Here is a 19808-nt window from a genome sequence, read left to right as displayed (position 1 = left end):
CGATTTAGTCATCATATCTGACCCATTATCATCAGTATGGATTTTCTCAATCTGTAACAGTTTATCCTCCAGTGCATCACGAATCCAATGACACTTAACATCAATATGTTTCGATCTTGAATGGAAAGTTGAATTCTTACTGAGATGGATGGCACTCTGACTGTCACAGTAAAGCACATACCTTTCTTGCTGTAGACCCAGTTCTTGTAAGAACTTTTTCATCCATAACAATTCTTTGGCCGCTTCAGTGATAGCAATGTACTCTGCCTCTGTGGTAGACAAAGCAACACACTTCTGCAATCTGGACTGCCATGACACTACTCCCCCTGAATAAGTAATCAGGTACCCTGAAGTAGATTTTCTAGAATCAATATCCCCAGCCATATCTGCGTCTGTAAACCTATCAAGCACCTGTTGGCCACTGCCGAAGCACAAACATACTCTCGAAGTACCTCTGAGATACCTGAGAATCCATTTCATAGATGCCCAATGTTCTTTACCAGGATTAGAAAGGAACCGACTAACAACTCCAACTGCATGAGCGATATCAGGCCTCGTACACACCATGGCGTACATCAAGCTACCCACGGCTGATGCGTAAGGCACTTTCTTCATTTCATCTTTTTCTTTCTCACTTGTAGGACTTTGCTTTGAACTCAACTTCAAATGTTCTGCAAGTGTAGAGCTCACCGGTTTTGCCTTGCTCATGTTGAATCTGTCCAATACCTTCTCGATATAACTCTCTTATGATAGCCACAATTTTCCTTTCTTCCTATCACGAGAGATCTTCATACCAAGGATATGCTTTGCGGGTCCCAAGTCTTTCATAGCAAAGGACTTACTCAATTCTTTCTTCAATCTGTCAATTTTACTAGTGTCACGACAAACAATCAACATATCGTCCACATATAGCAAGAGAATAATAAATTCTCCATCAGAGAATTTCTTCACAAACACACAATGATCTGCTGTAGTTCTCTCATACCCATGATCAACCATAAAAGAATCAAACTTCTTATACCACTGTCTCGGTGCCTGCTTGAGTCCGTACAAGCTCTTTTTCAACCGACACACTAAGTGTTCTTTGCCTTTAGCTGTGAACCCCTCTGGTTGCTCCATATAAATTTCCTCCTCCAAGTCACCATGAAGGAAAGCAGTCTTCACATCAAGCTGTTCGATCTCCAAATTCATTTTGGTAGCCAAACTCAAAACAACTCTGATAGAAGACATCTTTACCACGGGTGAGAAAATTTCATCAAAATCAATGCCCTTCTTTTGACCGAACCCCTTTACAACTAGTCGCGCCTTGTACCTTGGCTGTGATCTGTTTGGTTCAATCTTGCATCTGAACACCCATTTGTTCTTGAGTGCTCTCTTGCCCTTAGGCAGTTCCACCAAATCATATGTGTGATTCTCATGCAAGGATTTCATCTCGTCTTGCATGGCTTCTAACCATTGATTTTTCTGGTCATGTAGCATAACCTCTTGATAACTTTCTAGCTCTCCCCCATCAGAAAGTAACGCATACTCATTAACTGAATATTTTCTGGAAGGCTGTCGGTCTCTAGTAGATCTCCTCAACTGAATCTCAGCGGCTGGTTCTGAAGAAGCTTGCTCTAGATGCTCTTCTGACTCCACACTATCAATTGTAGGCTCACAATTTTCACCAACTGTATCAACCTGTTCTTCTTGTACATCTCCCATGTGTTCATCATGCATCACACAAGGAGGAATAACTGGATCCAAATCAACACGGTATTCACTCAGAGATTCTGCCTTTTTCTGATCCAAGTCTTCAATGGTTTGATCTTCAAAGAATACGACATCTCTGCTTCGTATGATTTTCTTGTTAACTGGATCCCACAATCTGTAACCAAACTCCTCATGCCCATAACCCATGAAGATACATTGCTTGACTTTGCTATCAAGCTTTAACCTCTCGTCTCTAGGAATATGGACGAATGCCCTGCAGCCAAACACTCTCAAGTGCTCAAAAGAAACATCTTTCTCTGTCCAAACCCTTTGAGGAATGTCACCATCCAAAAGAACTGAAGGAGAAAGATTTATCAAGTCAACTGCTGTCCTCATTGCCTCACCCCAAAAATGTTTAGGCAATTTTGCATGAGAGAGCATACACCTGATTCTCTCACAGATGGTTCTGTTCATTCTCTCTGCTACGCCATTATGCTGCGGAGTCTTGGGTACAGTTTTCTCAAGCCTTATGCCATGGATTTTACAATACTCTTCAAACGGTCCTCTGTATTCACCACCATTGTCTGCACGGACGCATTTTAACTGCCTTCCAGTTTCTCTTTCAACCTTCATATGAAAGACTTTGAACACACCCAATACCTGATCTTTGGTTTTCAAAGCAAACACCCATACCTTTCTAGAGTGGTCATCAATAAAAGTTACATAATAAAGTGCACCACCTAGAGTTTTAGTGTTCATAGTGCAGACATCAGTGTGAACTAAATCAAGAATATTAGACTTTCTTGATGAAGAAGATTTTTGAAATGAAACTCTTCTTTGTTTTCCAACAAGACAATGAGTACAGGGCGTTAGTGACGTACCTTTATTATTAGGCAGGAGCTGTTCCTTGGCGAGCATCTGAAGTCCCTTCTCACTCATGTGACCAAGCCTTTTGTGCCATAGCTCAGTGGAGTTTTCATTCTCAACAACAATCGCATCTCCCTTGACTAGTCTTCCAGCTGTCTTGTAGAGAGTGTTGGTCTTCTTTCCCCTGGCTAAGATAAGAGAACCCTTGCTCAATTTCCACTGTCCACCTCCAAGGTAATTGTGGTAGCCTTCATCATCAAGTTTCCCAATAGAAATCAAGTTGAAACGCATTTCAGGAACATGCCTGACATCCTTGAGAATCAATTTGCACCCAATGCTGGTTTCTAGCTGTATATCTCCTATGCCCACAACTTTACACTTTGCTTCATTTCCCATCCTAACCCAACCAAAATCGCCACTGGTGTAGGAAGAGAAGAAATCTCTATGTGGAGTAATATGAAAAGATGCTGCTGTATCCACTACCCACGTAGATTCATCACATGCAAGATTAGCATAAGCTTCATCAAAAGCAAATACCACATCACCATCAGATGCAACTGCTGCAGTGTCTTTTTCTTCTTGACGTTCTTCGTCTTTTCCTTTCAACTGTTCCCTCTTAAACTTTCTGCAATCTCTTCTTATATGCCCAGGCTTGCCACATTGAAAACATTTTATGTCCATTTTTGAATAGGACTTTCCTCTTGACTTGTCACGACTGTCATACCTGTGAGGTTTTCTGCTTTTACTTCTCCCCCGCCTTTCTATAACAAGTGCCTCTGAATGAGAAGAAATACCTTGCTCTTTCCTTCTTGCCTCTTCATTGAACATGCTGTCTTTTACCATCCCCATAGTTATCACACCATTGGGAGCCGAATTACTGAGTGACACCACCAAGGTTTCCCAACTGTCTGGCAAAGAACTCAACACAAGTAATGCTTGCACCTCATCATCTAGTGCAAGTTTCATAGTAGACAACTCGTTCAACATTCCCTGAAAATTACTCAGATGCTCTGTAACACTATGCCCATCTTTGTACTTCAAATTCACAAGCCTTCTTATCACAAAGGCTTTGTTTTGAGCAGTCTTTCGTTCATAAAGACTCTCTAACTTCTGCCAAAGACCATAAGCATCAACTTCTTTAGCTACGTGATGAAAGACACTTTGATCAACCCACTGCCTAATATATCCAACGGCTTTCCTATTCAATTTCTTCCAATCATCGTTGATTGCAGCATCTGGTTTGACACCTTTCAACTCAATGGGGTCAAACAATTCTTTGCAATACAAAATATCTTCCATCCTAGTCTTCCAAATTGAATAATTGGAAGCTGTGAGTTTAACCATGCTATTAGATGACTCTTCCATTTAATTCACACAAGAACTCCACACAAACAATGAACCAAAGGCTCTGATACCACTTTGTTAGGGTGAACACCAATTTCAGATGCTCAGCGGAATTAATCTACCCCTCTTTGTGCAAATTAAATAGTAACACAATAGCAAAATAATAATCAAGCAAACCCACAAGCAAGACACCAAGATTTTTACGTGGAAAACCCTCCAATGCGAAGGTAAAAACCACGGGACCTAGTCCAGTTAAATCTTCCACTATCAACAATAATGAGTTTACAACTTGTCTTCCCTAGAGAAATATCTAGAGGTTATCACCACATCAAGAATACATGCATTCTTGGATTAAACATAAATTCATCACCCTAAAGTGGATTCCAACAAGAATAAAGAAAGATCTCACCAAGTGGGTATTAGCAACCAAACGATTGGAGAGGAATTCCAACGATCGACACCAGTCAATACGTAGCACTCGTCGTCAGGAGCAACACTCTAAAATTGCATCAAGATCGAACCACAAACGACCTTCCAATCTCTGACGGATGTTCTTCTTTTTCTTTTTCTTTTCCTCCCTGCGCCGCGCGCTTCTTTCTTTTCTTCTCTCGCTCTCTGTTTTTCTGAAAGAAAAATATGTATATATAGTACACAAAGGGTTTTAAAACCCTTAGTGTTTCCTGCCACGTGGGTTGGTCCCCACATAAAGAGGGACCACCCAACAGTACCCAATATCTTGGCAAACTTATCTTCTTTAACATCTCTATTTCTAAGAGAATGTGGCTTGCATGGTGAGTTTCCCATTGGAATTTTCCATCTACCCAATCTTCGGTCTCTTAAAGTGGGATATAATACATATCTCAAAGGAAGTATGCCAGAATTTAACAAAAGCAGCCCCCTCGAATTTCTGGGACTTTCTGGGACGAGTTTCTCTGGTGAGTTACCGGGATCAATTGGTAACCTTAAGTCCTTAGATTATTTTGGTGTTGTAGGATGCAATTTCACTGGGCCAATACCGTCTTCACTTGGTAACCTTACCCAACTAACCTCGCTACAACTAGCAGAGAATAGGTTGCATGGTGAGTTTCCCCCTGGAATTTTTCATCTACCCAATCTTCGGTCTCTTGATGTGGGATTAAACAAAGATCTCACTGGAAGGATGCCAGATTTGAATAGAAGCAGCCCCCTTAAATTTTTGGAACTTTCTAACACGATTTTTTCTGGTGAGTTACCCGGATCAATTGGTAACCTTAAGTCCTTAAATTATTTTAGTGCTATAGAATGCAATTTCTCTGGGCCAATACCGTCTTCACTTGGTAACCTTACCCAACTAATCATGCTAGAATTAGGAGATAATGGGTTGCATGGTTCAATTCCACGGTCGATATCTAGGCTTGTGAATCTTGAAAATCTGAGTCTATTTTCTAATCTCTTAAGTGGCACAGTGGAATTTGACTTGTTTCTGAAACTCAAAAACCTCTCTTGGCTCCAACTATCTGGCAACAAGATTTCATTGCTTACAAAGCCAAGTACCAACACAACTCTCCCAAAATTCAAAATTTTAACTCTAGCTTCCTGTGACTTGAATGAGTTTCCAGATTTTCTAAGGAACCAAGATGAGTTGGAGGTTTTGGTTCTTTCTGACAACAAAATTCACGGCCAAATTCCAAAATGGATGTGGAATTTAAGTATAGAAACTCTCTGGTATTTAGAGCTAGGTTTCAACTCTCTAACTGGTTTCAATCAACTTCCGGTTTTTCTTCCCTGGACTAATCTACATGTTTTGAGGCTTGATTCTAACAAGCTTCGAGGGTCGCTCCCAATCCCACCACCTTCTATCATTTGGTATTCAGTTTCAAACAACACATTGACCGGAGAAATCCCACAATTGATTTGCAATCTAAGTTCAGCTTTTACTCTTGATTTGTCAAGCAATTACTTGAGTGGCTTGCTTCCTAAATGTTTAGGCAACATGAGTGAATCTCTCTCAATTCTAAATCTACACAACAATAGCTTTCATGGAACTATTCCCGACACATTCTCAGAAGGAAACAAATTGAAGATGATTGATTTTAGCCAAAATCAATTACAGGGGCGTCTACCAAGATCATTGGCCCATTGTACCATGCTTGAAGCTCTTAATCTAGGACATAATCAGGTGAATGATACTTTCCCTTTTTGGTTGGGCACTCTTCCAGAGTTGAGGGTTCTTATTTTACGATCTAATGGAATTTATGGTGCAATGGGAAATTGTAATAGCAATTTTGATTTCCCAAACATGCGCATCATTGACCTTTCCTATAATGACATTACTGGTAAGTTGCCCTCTCAATGCTTCCAAAATTGGAAAGCCATGCAAATCCTTGATGTTAAGATTTTAATGTATATGCAAGCAAATGGAAGTTTCAAAGAACCGGGAAACACATGGCGAGTCTCCTTCCCTTACTCAATGACATTTACTGACAAAGGCACAGAGAGGGTATATGAAAAAATCGTAGATTTTTTCATAGCAATTGATCTCTCAAGTAACAGATTCGAAGGAGACATTCCAGAAGTTGTGGGACATCTAAAAGGACTTCAGTTGCTCAACCTTTCCAACAACTTTCTCACAGGTCCCATCCCTTCTTCCTTGGTGAACTTAACAAAGATAGAAGCATTGGACTTTGCTCAAAACAACTTGTCTGGTGTGATTCCTCTGCAACTCATGCAACTCACTTTCCTTGCATTCTTTAATGTCTCTCATAATCATCTCACAGGACCTATACCACAGGGGAATCAGTTTAACACATTTCCAAACAGTTCATTTAGTGATAATCCCGAATTATGTGGAAACCCTTTGTCAAAAAAATGTGGAAACTCAAAAGACTCACCGCCTCTACCTTCAACCTTTGAGGAGAATCAAAAATCATCATCTTCATTTGAGTTCACTTGGAAAGTAGTTGTGATGGGATATGGTTGTGGATTCATAGTTGGACTTCTTGTTGGGCAAATTGTGATCACAAAGAAGCATGATTGGGTTATGAAGACTTTTGCAATCGGGCAGCCAACACGAAGAATGGTGAATTGGAGAGGAAAGAGAAATTAAATATAGTCAACTAAGGTGTTTCTCTAGCAGCCTTGTTGGTTGTCCACTTGGCAGCTTCTTTGGGCTGCAACTGTCTTTCATTGGAAGGAGATGCTCCTTTAGTGGTGCTGGCCATTAGCAACCCTCCTTTATTTTCCTCTTGGACTTTTGCTGATTGTTTTGCTTATGTTAATTTAGTTTTATCTTCCTTTCAAAGTTAGAATGTTTTAAAAGTGTCTCGATATGCTAATTTTTGTGCACAGTCTTTAGCCAAATGAGCCGCTTTCCATATTGTTTTTTGAAGCATTCTCACAGGATCCCATATTCTCCCTTCCATCCAGATTAGAAATGGAAAAGATCTTCCCTTATAATCATTTTCCCTTATTCAATTAGGAAAAAAAAAAAAAAAAAAGGAAAGAAAAAGAAGGTGTTTCTCTTGCCGTTAGCAGCACTAAATTGGCTTTTCATTTTTCTTTTACGGGTTTGGAGGGGCAATAGGTAGCATGATTGTACTTGAAGGAATCGGTTGGTTGCACAAATATGAATGCAATAGGTTTATGTAGCACCTTTTTTTCTCTTCTTTTCTTGTCTATGATAATGTTTGTCATAAAGATTATAGGCCAAAAATTACATTTTTATTAAAAGTAAATTATGGAGTGATTCTGTTGCTAGTCCTCTTTACTGAAATTTTTCTCCTTTGTTTTAATCAATTTGAAGTTTAAGAGTCAAGTCCATATAGTTGCTTCATAGTTAGACTTTAGACGTTAACATATTTGCGACTTCCTACTCAAATTTTAGTGAATATACTCAAGCATTTTTTCCCCCAAATTTCACAAGTCAAAAACATCTAACGAGATGAAAATTTAAACCTTCTTTGAAAAATCAAACGAATTACTCTCTTCTTCTTTTTTCCCCTTCAAGTATGGATTGTCGGTCAAATTTCACACACACACACAGATATATATATAAGTGAGAATTAACAGACATGATGTTCCCTTTGATCTGTTCTAAAGAGATCTTCCAACCATCGAAAGCATCTTGAAGAAGATTTTAAAACAAAAATAGAATAGAATCACAGGAAGTCATTTCCTAAAAGATAATAATTAAAAAAAATAAATGTCTTAGCTCTTAACAAAACATATACACAACAAAATAATACGAAAAAGGCGCCAAGAACCATGGCCAATATCACCGATGATGGAACTATTCTTAGACATCTTTCAACACCTAACGCAACCAAAGCATTTGTTGTGTATGCACTTGTGAGATGTGTCTCACATTGAGAAAGTTTAAAGAAAAATAGTACTTAATATAGTTAAATGTATTCAAGTTATCTCATTAACTTAATTAGACTTTTTTGCTAGAAGTGGTGTCTTAATGGGTAATTCTAGAAGTCCCTCTTGTGTCCCTCCAAAAATGAGGTAGCTTTTAAAATTGTCATTTCATCAAAAGTCAATTATGATCTATTACAAGCTCAATGATGATTTAAAAGTCACATTATTTTTGGAGGATACAAAAGAGACTTTTAGTATTACTCGTGTCCTAATATGTATATTAACTTACTAAAATTTAACTCCCCTGATATTTATCTCCTTAACAATTGGTATCCGAGCTATAGTTAGTTTCGCTGCTGTTGCTACAAGTGTCCTGTTTGGTTAGACTTCGGTAAAAAAAAGAACATCGTTTCTTCTTCAATGTTATAAACTCATAAGTAAGGGAGAAATTTGTTGTGTATGCACTTGTGAGCTTTGTGTCCTATATTGATAAAGTATTTATAAAGAAAATGATCTTTATACAGCCTACAGTCATATATTAAAGCATGTAGAGATTCAAATAAAAATTGCTACAGATTCTCAGTTCTTAATTGCTTTCATGATTAACATTGCAATGTCAACTTCACAAAAAGATAATTTTTATGCATAATATAACACGAATCCCAGCTTTCTTCATCAAGATAAGAATTCGATCATAAAGTTTAATTTGAAAGAAAATTAGATATGGTGGAATAAAAAAAGAATTATATAGAACCCAAAAAAGAATATGAGGCAGTCATGCGTGAAAAACAAATACCTTTTCACGAGGTTGAGACTTGAGCCAGCTACCAATGTAGAGATCAGTTTTTCATTGTGTCTCCTTCCTCATTGGAATTGGGTACTGCAAAACAACAAGGTTGGAATGTCACCAAACAAAAAGCGTATGATTGTGTCTGTGTTAGTGATTAAGTTGTGAGAAAGAACTTACAGCCTCGGCAGTGTCAAGAGCATTAATGCCACGCTCAACCGCATAACTTAGCATTTCATGAGCTTCCTTCTCTGTGTTTTGCTCCCCGAATGTCATCTGAAACATTAAATACATTTGTAATATGAAAAATAGCCCAACAAATCTTGGGTTAAGAAAAACAATACCAGTAATTAGACCAGCACTGATTGAAATAAAATTTACAAAAGCAGAAGTAACATTTCTAAAAACCAATTGAGAATTGAGAATAACCAAGTACGGAGTATTACCTTACCCATAACATAAACCAAAAAAAAAAGGAAGGATTCTTACAGTTCCAAAAGTGATTTCGCTAATATAGAGGTCAGAGTCTCCGAGCTTCTTGTACTGCAACGCGCTTTTCTCGCCGAGTTTGGCGCAAATGCGGGTCTTCCTGGCGGGCGTTCTAGTTCCACTTGGCGCGTTGGAGAGAGGGTGCGAATGGAGTAGACGAAAGCAGGGACTGCAGAGGAGGAGGTGGAGGTTGTGGTCGAGGAGGCCATAACCAATGGGTAAAAAAGATGGCCTTATCGCGACGCAGCCGTTTGAATTCTATCCCTGCGAGCGTGAGACTGTGTCTGTGCTGTGCGCCTGTTTGTGGGTGTGAGCTTCGCTTCGTACTTGGAATGTGACCGGTGACCCTCCGTGTGTTTACGAAATGGGAAAGGTGGGCTTTTTTTGGTCATAATCATCATGTTATGGGCTTTGGTCAATAGGACAAAACTGGGCTTGTTCATGGCCTACCGGGCTTCAACACCTTTTCCCATTTCTCATGTACTTTTTCTTCCGGACGATTAATAACCGAACTCTAACTATTAACTGCTTTTGAAAGTGATTAGGAAGAAAAATCGCTAATGGGCTTTTTTTGGTCATAATCATCATGTTATGGGCTTTGGTCAATAGGGCAAAACTGGGCTTGTTCATGGCCTACCGGGCTTCAACACCTTTTCCCATTTCTCATGTACTTTTTCTTCCGGATGATTAATAACCGAACTCTAACTATTAACTGCTTTTGAAAGCAATTAGGAAGAAAAATTGCTAACTGCTTTTTTATATATATATATATATATATATATATATATATATGGTTGTCAAAAATTATTGGGAAACCAGAACCGAAAAACCGAAAAATCGGGGACCCGATTTCGATTTCGGTTGAAAACATCAAAAACCGGATACCCTAGTTTCGGTACTCGGTTTTTGGTATCCGGTTTTTATTGAGAATACCGGAACCGGAGTACCTTATATGTATATTAATATTTTATTATTTTTTAGGCATGGTTTAGGTTTAGCACTTCATCTTCATTTCACAACTTCACGCCATTCTGCCTCTCTTCATTTCCCATTTCCAAGGCCCCAAATCCTCTTTTATCTCTTCATGGTCACCGATTACTTCTCACCTCTACCCCCATTCACCACTGCTATACTTCTGATTTCTTTTGGTTTTGGGGTTTGGTGGGCCTGTAATAAAACCCATGTTTGATGTTGCTGCGCTGTTTGATGTTGTTCTGTTGTGCAATAAAACCCATTTTTGTTCTTATGCAATAAAACCCATGTTTGATGTTGCTATTCTGTTTGATGTTGTTGTGTTGTGCTGTGCAATAAAACCCCTTTTTCGTTCTCACCCTCCGGTTCTCTGGTTCGGCAAAGAGGAGAATGAGTTGTTGTGCTGTGTTTTGTCAAAATTGTAGCTGTCGTGTTGGAGTGGATTTGTAGCTTCGTCGATCCCACTGTTCTCACCCTCTAGTTCTCTGGTTTGGCAAAGAGGAGAATGAGTGAAATAACTTAGGGTAATTTGGACATTGAAATATTTTTTCTTAAAAAATCGGTTATCCGGTCTGGATAACTGAGTACAAACCAAAACCGACCGATAATTAGGACCCCGGTTAATCGGAACCCGGTTCCCGATTTCGGTTCCAATTTTCCAAAATCAAGAACCAGGTACCTTGATTCCAATCCTTGATTTTGGCCAAAAACCAAAAAACCGGACCGGATGGACACCTCTAATATATATATAAAATGATGTTGTTTTTGTGTTTAAAATTTTAAATATATATATACAAATGTATAAAAATTTAAAAACGATATTGTATGTAGTATGATATTACTGTATTACCATAGAAATGACATTATTTTAATTTTTGTTTTTTAAAAAAATTAATTTTTTCTTTTAAAAAGCGATTAACAATTATTATAATTATTAATGAATTTTAGTAACCGTCATTTCATCCGTAATTTTTCTTTCACAACCTAGAAAAAAAGGTACTATTTCTTCTTTTTTTTTTTCTTTCGCAACCTAGAAAAAGAATCATGTAGCCTTTTTTTCCCAATTCAATTAGGAAAAAAGAAATAAATAAATAAAACTAGAAAAAGAAGGTACTATCGCACTGACATAAGTTTCAGTTAAGCTATAATGATCGAAGAGAAGCAAAATTCTTCTTATGTAGGCCTAATAGTTGGTGCTGAATTGATAAAAAAATAAAAATTAAAAAATTAAAAAAAGAAAAAAGAAGCTAGCGTACGTTGGTTACCTATTCTACTGTGCTTGACTTCCAGCCCAATATCATTTCTTTTTTGTGTGTGAATGCTTAATTTACTTTTTTCTTTCACAACCTAAAAAACAAGGAACCTTTTTTTCTAAATTTTTCCTGTGTGTGTTGAATCACACAATGATCAAGTAGCGCCAGGCCATCCTTGGGATTGTTCTAAATTGAAGTCCTTTTTACTAATGATTTTGTGGTTTAGTAGCATTAATTCAACTAATTTTTCTCTTTTGAAAATGGAGATTATTGATTTCAAGATAATAATTAAAGAAGATTTATAATACATGGTTTTTTTTTTTTTTTTTTGCAAAAAATAATGATCACTTTTTATAGTTTCTACTACTTGTTGAATTCTCGTTCTGATCATAAATGCAGTGCCACTGATAATCATAGATTCCTCCCATATTACGAATTTCTCCAGACCGTTGGAGCGGGGATCTTCTAATTAAACAAGAGGAACTTGTTAGTATTGAAAGTAAATTATGTAGTGATTATGTTGTTAGTACTCTTCAATGAAAATTTTCTTCATGTTTTAATCAATTTTTAGTTAAAAGTCGTGCGCATATATGGTTGAAAAATCAAATGAATTACCTATTTATTTTCTTTCAAGTATGGATTGTCGGTCAAATTTCATAGGTATATATATATTAAAGTGAATCAACAGACATGGTGTTCTCTTTGATCTTTCCATAAAATATCATCTAATGCATCTTGAAGAAGACTTTAAACCAAAAAAAAAAAAAAAAAAGATCATAATCACAAGAAATACAGACATCTTTCGCCACCTACCAAAACCAAAGCATCTATGAAATACATGTGTCAACGATGTAAAAGGTCTGGCAACCATATATGCAAGTGCAACCAAAATCAATACTAGTCTCAAACATGGACGTGCGTTGAGAACCATCTGATCTAAAGCCGACCAACCAGGCCATGCATCCTCCTTAATCTTCACTGATGATGATGCGCGCTCGTATACATCGAATCACTCTTCCTTGGTACAAACGTTAAACACCATGCACTCCTCTCCGAAAACGACTGACACATACCCCAACTGAAAAGATTATGTGTTTGCAAAATGGGGTTGTGCAGGCATGCAAGAAGTAAACACCTACACCACGAAGAACAAAATTATCTTCAACCATTCGCCGCGTGCCAAACACCAATCCACCATTTACCCCTATAAATACCACCGCACCCAAGGATGTTCACCATAGCAGAAAGGTAATCACTCCACTACTATGGCTTACTCTTCTTTGCTCTCTCTGAGCCTCTGCTTTTTCGTTCTATTCCATGGCTGCTTTGCTCAGATAGCGCAAGAAACCCAACGACAGCGCCAGCAGCAGCAACGGTTCCAGACCGAATGCCACATTGACAACTTAAACGCTCAAGAACCCACGCAGAGGTTCGAGTCCGAGGCCGGTGTCACCGAATACTGGGACCAGAACGATCAACAGTTCCAGTGCGCTGGAGTGGCTCTGGTCCGCCACTTTATCCAACGTAGAGGCCTATTGTTGCCTTCATTCTCCAATGCGCCTCAGCTCATCTATGTTGTCCAAGGCAAGCACTTGTATTTATTTCAAAAATTTAAGCGAAAAAAAATTAATTGATTTACGATTGGGTTTTTTTTTTTTTTTTTTATTCTAGAATTAAAAATTGCGAAGACATTTTAAATAAAATTAAAAATTTTGAGTTGAGTAGAGCGTAGTGGTAGTCTCAAATCAACTAAAAAATAAAAAATAAAAATTGAAAAGAATTATCTACAAAACCTTTATTCTAATAATATGTTATTACTTATTTTAAAAACATCAAAAATATTCACTCAGTCGTTTAATTAATATTTGAACATTTGTACTGATTAAGTTAATCATGATGGGTCATTTTTGTTGTCGTCAATGGATGCATGCAGGTAGAGGATTTCAGGGAGCTGTTATCCCAGGTTGTCCTGAGACGTTCCAATCGGATTCTTCATCGCAGGGTAGAGGAGGTCGGAGATCACAACAAAGGGGCAGCGACCAGCACCAGAAGGTTCGACAAATCCGGGAGGGTGACATCCTTGCTCTGCCGGCCGGAATGGCTCATTGGATCTATAATGACGGCGAGTCCCAGCTTGTCTTGGTCTCACTCCTCGACACCTCCAATCAGGCCAACCAGCTCGACGAGAACCCAAGGGTCAGTACCAACAATTAATCACTCCTTAATTATTTATACCTTGACATAATCAAATTAATTAAACAATGAAAACTGGTTAAACATGCAGAAATTCTACCTCGCTGGGAACCCACAACAAGAACAACAACAAGGCCAGAGACAGAGACAGAGACGGGGACAGGAACAGGGACAGGGACAGGGACAGAGCCGGGGCCAGGAAGCCAGCCAGCAAAGCGGCGGCAGCAACATCTTCAGTGGCTTCGACGAGGACATTCTGGCGGACTCTTTCAATGTCGAGGACGAGCTGGCGAGGAGGCTACAGAGCCGAGATGATCAGAGAGGAAGAATCGTGTTCGTTCAGGATGAGCTTCAGTTGCTGAGCCCACAACGCCAAGAACAAGAACGCGAAGAGCGACGATGGGAAAGAGACGACAATGGCGTCGAGGAAACCTTCTGCACGCTTAGGCTCCAACACAACATTGCTGACCCACGAAACGCTGACGTGTACAACCCCCGCGGCGGTCGCCTCACCAGCCTCAACAGCCTCAAGCTCCCCATCCTTCGGTACCTCCAACTCAGCGCTGAGCGAGGTGTCCTCTACAACGTAAGAAAATAAATAATATATATATATATATATATATAGCATAATTAGTATCTGTAAAAGGCAACAATATTGTTTGATTAATTTGTTGAAAATGTACTTGCAGAATGCAATCATGGCACCACACTACAACTTGAACAGCCACAGCGTGATTTTTGCGATTAGAGGCAACGGCAGGATTCAGGTGGTGAGACACGACGGACAGAACATATTTGACGGGGAGCTCCGGGAGGGTCAGGCTCTGACGGTGCCACAGAACTTCGCTGTGATTAAGAAGGCGGGAAGTGAGGGATTCGAGTGGGTGGCTTTCAAGACCAACGACAACGCCTTGAGAAACCCACTCGCCGGAAGGCTGTCGGCCATCCGGGCAATTCCAGAGGATGTGTTAATTAACTCGTACCGCATTAACAGGGAGCAAGCAAGAAGGTTGAAGTTTAGCCGGGACGAGTCGACTATGTTTAGCTCCGAATCTGCGCAACAGAGGAGGTACTAAGCTTCTGTGCACCCCCAATGTAACTTTCATCATCAAAACTTAGTAGTGGCAGTATGAGTAGTACGGAATAAGGCCCCTCCAAGGGGTGGGAGGGGAGGGTAACAAAGCTAGTTTGGTACCATCTACGTTGTACTTGTATGTAAAAGTAACTGCGGGAATGGACGTTCAAAATGTATGAGTTTAATAAAATATTCTCGTTTTCATCTACCCACTATTATTATTATTATTTATTTTAAGAGATTGGAACTAATATTTTTCCCTTCTTAAAACATGATCGCCTATAGTTTTATCATTTTTAATAATAGTTCAATCGATTAAAAATTACGTCTTATAAAGCGCAAAAATTATTAGTTCGAATTTTTCTCAACCTCTTTTATGGACATGTAAAAAAATACATATCTCATGGGAATTGAAACGGTGATAATTTTCAAAGTTATTTCAAAATGAGCGTAGCATTTCTCATTTCTCAAAATTGAAATTGGAAATTTGCAATTCATGGGCCCTAGGCACAGAGCACACACACAGGAAATGGGCCTGAAAACCGGCCTAAGCGGGCTGCCCATTAACCTTAATGCATAATGAGCTAGGAATCCAGTACATTTATTTTTCGAAACCTTAAACTCTAGGGATTTTAGCACAAGAAATTAAAGCATACATATAACTAAATCTTAATCCACCCAGGAGGAAGAGAGGAGAAGAATTTGCTGCGTTCATGAAAATAAGGAATCATTTTCTGCCTAGGTGGCAAGTTGTCTTTGATGATTGGGTGATTCAGAAAATTCTTCGCCCATGAAGTGGTGGCGGGAAATGTGAGTGGGTCCAAAATCTGAATGGACCCAACTTCCTCCCAAACAGGCAGCCAGTAGGAGATCCACCCCAATGCAACGTCCAAATACCCAATGCTCTCCCCTCCGAAAAACTCCTTCCCTTTGATCTCTTCCTCTATCTTTTCCATGGCCTCTATTGCTAATTTCAGTAACCTTTCTTTTTCCTCTCCCAGGGACCACATAGCACCAGATGAAGCTAACAAAAGCTATTCCAATGAACAGAAAAACAAAACAGATGATATAAAATTATGTAACAGGTGGAATTGGCCGAGCCAGAGAAAATTAAAAAATATAATAATCCAATTAAGTGATATAGCCATTTGGATGATGCTGCCAAAAAAGTGTATAACTTTTTTTCTATTTGATTTCTTGTTTATTTTTACAATTTTCTCTGTTTATTTTTATTTTTTTTAATAATGTTCTCCTTACGCTGATTTTAATAATCGGAACGAAAACTAAGATAAAAAGTAGAAAAATCAGATATTGTGATAATTTTTTTTTATGGAAATCAGGGGGCCCATCATGTGTCCTTCCAGCTAAAAAGCAACCGCATAAATTATCAAATTAAAGTAGGTGGCCGGAGACAAAGAAAAATGCTTGTAAAAGTAGCGTAGATTAAAGTAGTGTGTTCTGAATTACCTTCTCTTCTCCAAATCTGGCCCAAAATCGGGCTTTGGCTCTTTCATGAGGATCTTGAGGCAGCAATAATGGACTCTGTTTCCATGTCTCGTCGATGTATTCAAGAATAACGTACGATTCAGAGATTACTTTCTGGTGGTGCACCAGGACGGGAACCTTTTTGTGAACTGGGTTGAGCTCCAAGAGAAGAGAGCTCTTGTTAAAGATGTCTTCTTCCACGTACTCGTAATCAACACCCTTGAGTTTCAGAGCCCACTCAACCCTCCTGGAAAATGGGCTAGCCCAAAATCCCAAAAGCTTCACAGTATCCTCGCTTGCCATGATCAGATTTAGCTGTGGTTGCTCTGTGACCCGCTGGTTCTTATCTATATATAATGTTGACAGATTGAAGTTGCGTGTACAAATCCTCCACCTACTCTGTTGACGTGGGTGCCTTGACCAATCAATTCAACAAGAGTGGGCTACGCTTGGTTTATAAATTATAATTCCTTTTGAAATTAATTGTGCATTGAGTTTCGGAAGAGATAAAAGCGCCGCCCGCAAACCTTTTGTTTTGTGGTGCGGCCCAAGAGTGAAAAAAATTAGAGGGCCCTATTATGCGGTCCGTCCGTAAACTCCATCTTTTTTAACATCCAATAACTGATTGATGTGTCATCTTATTACACAAATATACAATATAACTGAAACACGGTCAACACCTATTAAATTCCTCTTTCTCTTTAGTAAATTGAACCCATCAAAAAAAGAAATCAAAAATTGGGAGTGTCAAAAATTATCAGAAAACTGAAACCAGAATCGAAACTGTAAAATTGGGAAACTGGGAACCGGGAAACTTGGGATTCGGTTTCGGTTCCGGTTTGAAAATTCCAAAAACCGGGTACCCCGATTTTTGGTACCCGGTTTTTACCGGGAATACCGGAACCGGGTTTACATATATATTATTTTTTTACGCTTAGGATAATCGCTATGAATATTTTTTAATGTTTTTAATTAATATATATATATATATATATATATATATATATATATTAAAAATATTGATTTTTTAGGTTTATTTTTTAATTATTTGGAATAATCACAACAAAGCCTCTTTAATTTAGACAAAAAGACTAATAAATTTTTTAAAAAAAATGAGTCAACTTATGAAAAAAAAAATGGGCTTATTTTAGGCCCAACATCTAAAATAAGCCCAAAAACTAATTTTCTTTAAAAACCGGTTACCGGACCGGGTAAAACTGGAATCAGCCGATAACGGACCGGGGTCCCAGTTTCCCAAAACCGAGAACCGGGGTACCTCGGTTCCAGTTCCGATTTTGGCCAAAAATCGAAAAACCGGACCAGGTTGACACCCCTATCAAAAATACTCTTCCTCTTCTCTCAGAAACACCATCTCTTTCACCAAGATGACTCTCCCTCTCAGCAGCTTTCGTTCATGGGCTTCGAATTTGTGGCACACACGAATGCGTTTCGTCGATTTTTCCATGTACAGTATGTGTTGCGATGCACACGAATGGTTCTCGCCAGACCCACAGCGAACGCCCAGCAGCGTTCTGGGTTAGGCAGCAACAGCGTTCTGGGTTGGCAATTGACGTGGGTCTGGCAGCTTAAGAAATTTTCTTTGTTGATTTTGTTAGGTCTCTCTTGATTTGGAGTTTGAGTTTTGTTTTTTCTGGTTTGGCTGATTGGGGTTGTGTTTTTTTCTGTTTTTTTTGGTTTGGCTGAACGCCCAGTAGACCCACGCCAGGATGCTGGGCGACGCCGATGTCTAGTTGTGGGTTTGCTGGCAGCGGGGCAGGTAGATCGAGACCAAGCGTGTGCACCTAAAATTTTTGAGACCAAGTGGGGACCAAGGAGAAGCTGAGCTTCAAAGGGACTATCATATGTATTAGCCATTTTTCTGAATTGATTTGAGTTGTAGGAATATGTATTAGCCATTGTGAATTTTGTTAAGAAAGGTTTTGTGCAGATGAGTCGAATTGTTTGAATGAATGACTGAGTATTGATTCGGTTGAAATTGATTATGGTTTGATACAGAAACAATAGAAATGGGCAATGGATTGCTTATGAGAGAATCTAGGCGATTATTTTAAGTCTGCCTTCACAAGGGACACACTGCAACTTTTCTCTCGAGTGTTTTACAATGAAAGCCAATTCTTGTTGAACGTGTTATTACAATGCAACAAGTACAAGTATTAAATCCGATCATCAAAGACAATGGCCAATGCTAATGGAGTGGGAGGCCATACCAAAGACAATGGCCAATGCTAATGGCCAATCCAAGCAGTACAAAAACAATAGAAAACAGCAAAGCCTTATAATTTAATTAAGCAAAACAGATTAAAATGGTGCACAATTTGATGGAATTCAAGCCAAACTCACAATATCACTCCAAACTCACAATATTACTCTAGAATCACCATATTCAAAGCCAAATTACACTCCAAAGTCACAATATCACTCCAGACTCACCATATCAAGCCAATCTGTTTCTATCTATTTTTAGCATGCATAGCCAAACTCCAAAGTCAAACACAACTAGAGAAAATCAAAGCAACTTGAAGGAGCTTCATAGGTGTTGATCCTATTTATACCAATATCAGCCGTAGACGATAAAGAATCTATTTTTCTCTATAAGCCAATACAGGGAGATTTAGAAGATGAAAAGCTTCTTGATTTTTTTTTTTTTTTTTTTCTCAAAAAATGAGTCACGAAACCTTGTTTTTTCTTAGAGGGGTCACTACCGTTTCCACAAAAAAACCAAAATTTTCTCAGAAGAGCTCCACCAGACCCATCTTGGGTCACTACCGTTTCCACGAAAAAACCAAAATTTTCTCTAACGGTTCGCCAGCGATGGTTTGCGAAAAATCCTGTGCTTTCTTCAATGCTTGTGTTTTTGGTTATGACAAAAGATCTTCAATGCTTGTGTTTTTGGTTATGACAAAACAAATCAAAGGAAGTCTAATTTCTTTTTGGTTTTCCATAAGGTGAAAATATAGAGAGAGAAAGAAAGATGAACCATTTCGGTTCTGAGGATGAACCATCGGTGAAGATGCACCAGAGAAAGAAAGAAAAAGGGATCAAGATCCCAGCAATAGCTAAGAAATTGTTGAAGGGTTTTTTTTTTAAAAAAAAAAAATCTTGACCGTTGGATGAAATTCAACAGTCTAAATCTCGCCACGTGTTCCATTCAAAAAACATAATAAAATATTATATATATTTTAAAAAATAAATATAAAATAAAATAATAAAAAATTAATTTAATAATATGGGGTGGCTGGCCACCCCATGCCAGCCACGGGGGTGGGCAACCCCCATGGCCCTAGGGGGTGGT

The 19808-nt window shown here is 38.7% G+C and overlaps 4 protein-coding genes across 4 annotated transcripts in view; 2 read left to right on the top strand and 2 right to left on the bottom strand.

Moving 5' to 3' along the window:
- Positions 1 to 4774: 4774 nt before the first annotated feature.
- Positions 4775 to 6988, top strand: LOC132178287 (receptor-like protein 6). Its single transcript, XM_059590729.1, has one exon. The coding sequence runs from the start codon at positions 4775 to 4777 to the stop codon at positions 6986 to 6988; it is 2214 nt and encodes a 737-aa protein (XP_059446712.1).
- A 1915-nt stretch (positions 6989 to 8903) lies between these two features.
- Positions 8904 to 19808, bottom strand: part of LOC132179784 (uncharacterized) — a 14045-nt gene continuing 3140 nt past the window's right edge. Inside the window, exons 4-5 of the mRNA XM_059592555.1 lie at positions 9209 to 9304; positions 8904 to 9121 (exon numbers count right to left, since the gene is read on the bottom strand). Of these exons, the coding sequence (XP_059448538.1) occupies positions 9089 to 9121; positions 9209 to 9304 (129 nt within the window). The 3' untranslated portion in view covers positions 8904 to 9088. The remainder of the gene's footprint in view (positions 9122 to 9208; positions 9305 to 19808) is intronic.
- Positions 12967 to 15213, top strand: LOC132179213 (11S globulin-like). Its single transcript, XM_059591882.1, has 4 exons — positions 12967 to 13326; positions 13676 to 13938; positions 14027 to 14521; positions 14625 to 15213. Exons 1-4 carry the CDS (start codon positions 13008 to 13010, stop codon positions 15009 to 15011), a joined length of 1464 nt encoding a protein of 487 aa, XP_059447865.1. The 5' UTR covers positions 12967 to 13007; the 3' UTR covers positions 15012 to 15213.
- LOC132179080 (glutathione S-transferase U8-like) lies at positions 15541 to 16819 on the bottom strand (the record flags this gene model as incomplete). The annotated part of the gene is given in 2 exon segments (XM_059591711.1): positions 15541 to 16044; positions 16478 to 16819. Coding segments are annotated over 2 exon segments (693 nt in total). The 3' UTR covers positions 15541 to 15672.

This window comes from Corylus avellana, chromosome ca4 (genome assembly GCF_901000735.1).
Source record: "Corylus avellana chromosome ca4, CavTom2PMs-1.0".
NCBI classification, from domain to species: Eukaryota; Viridiplantae; Streptophyta; class Magnoliopsida; order Fagales; family Betulaceae; genus Corylus; species Corylus avellana.
This window is presented reverse-complemented; position numbering and strand designations above follow the sequence as displayed.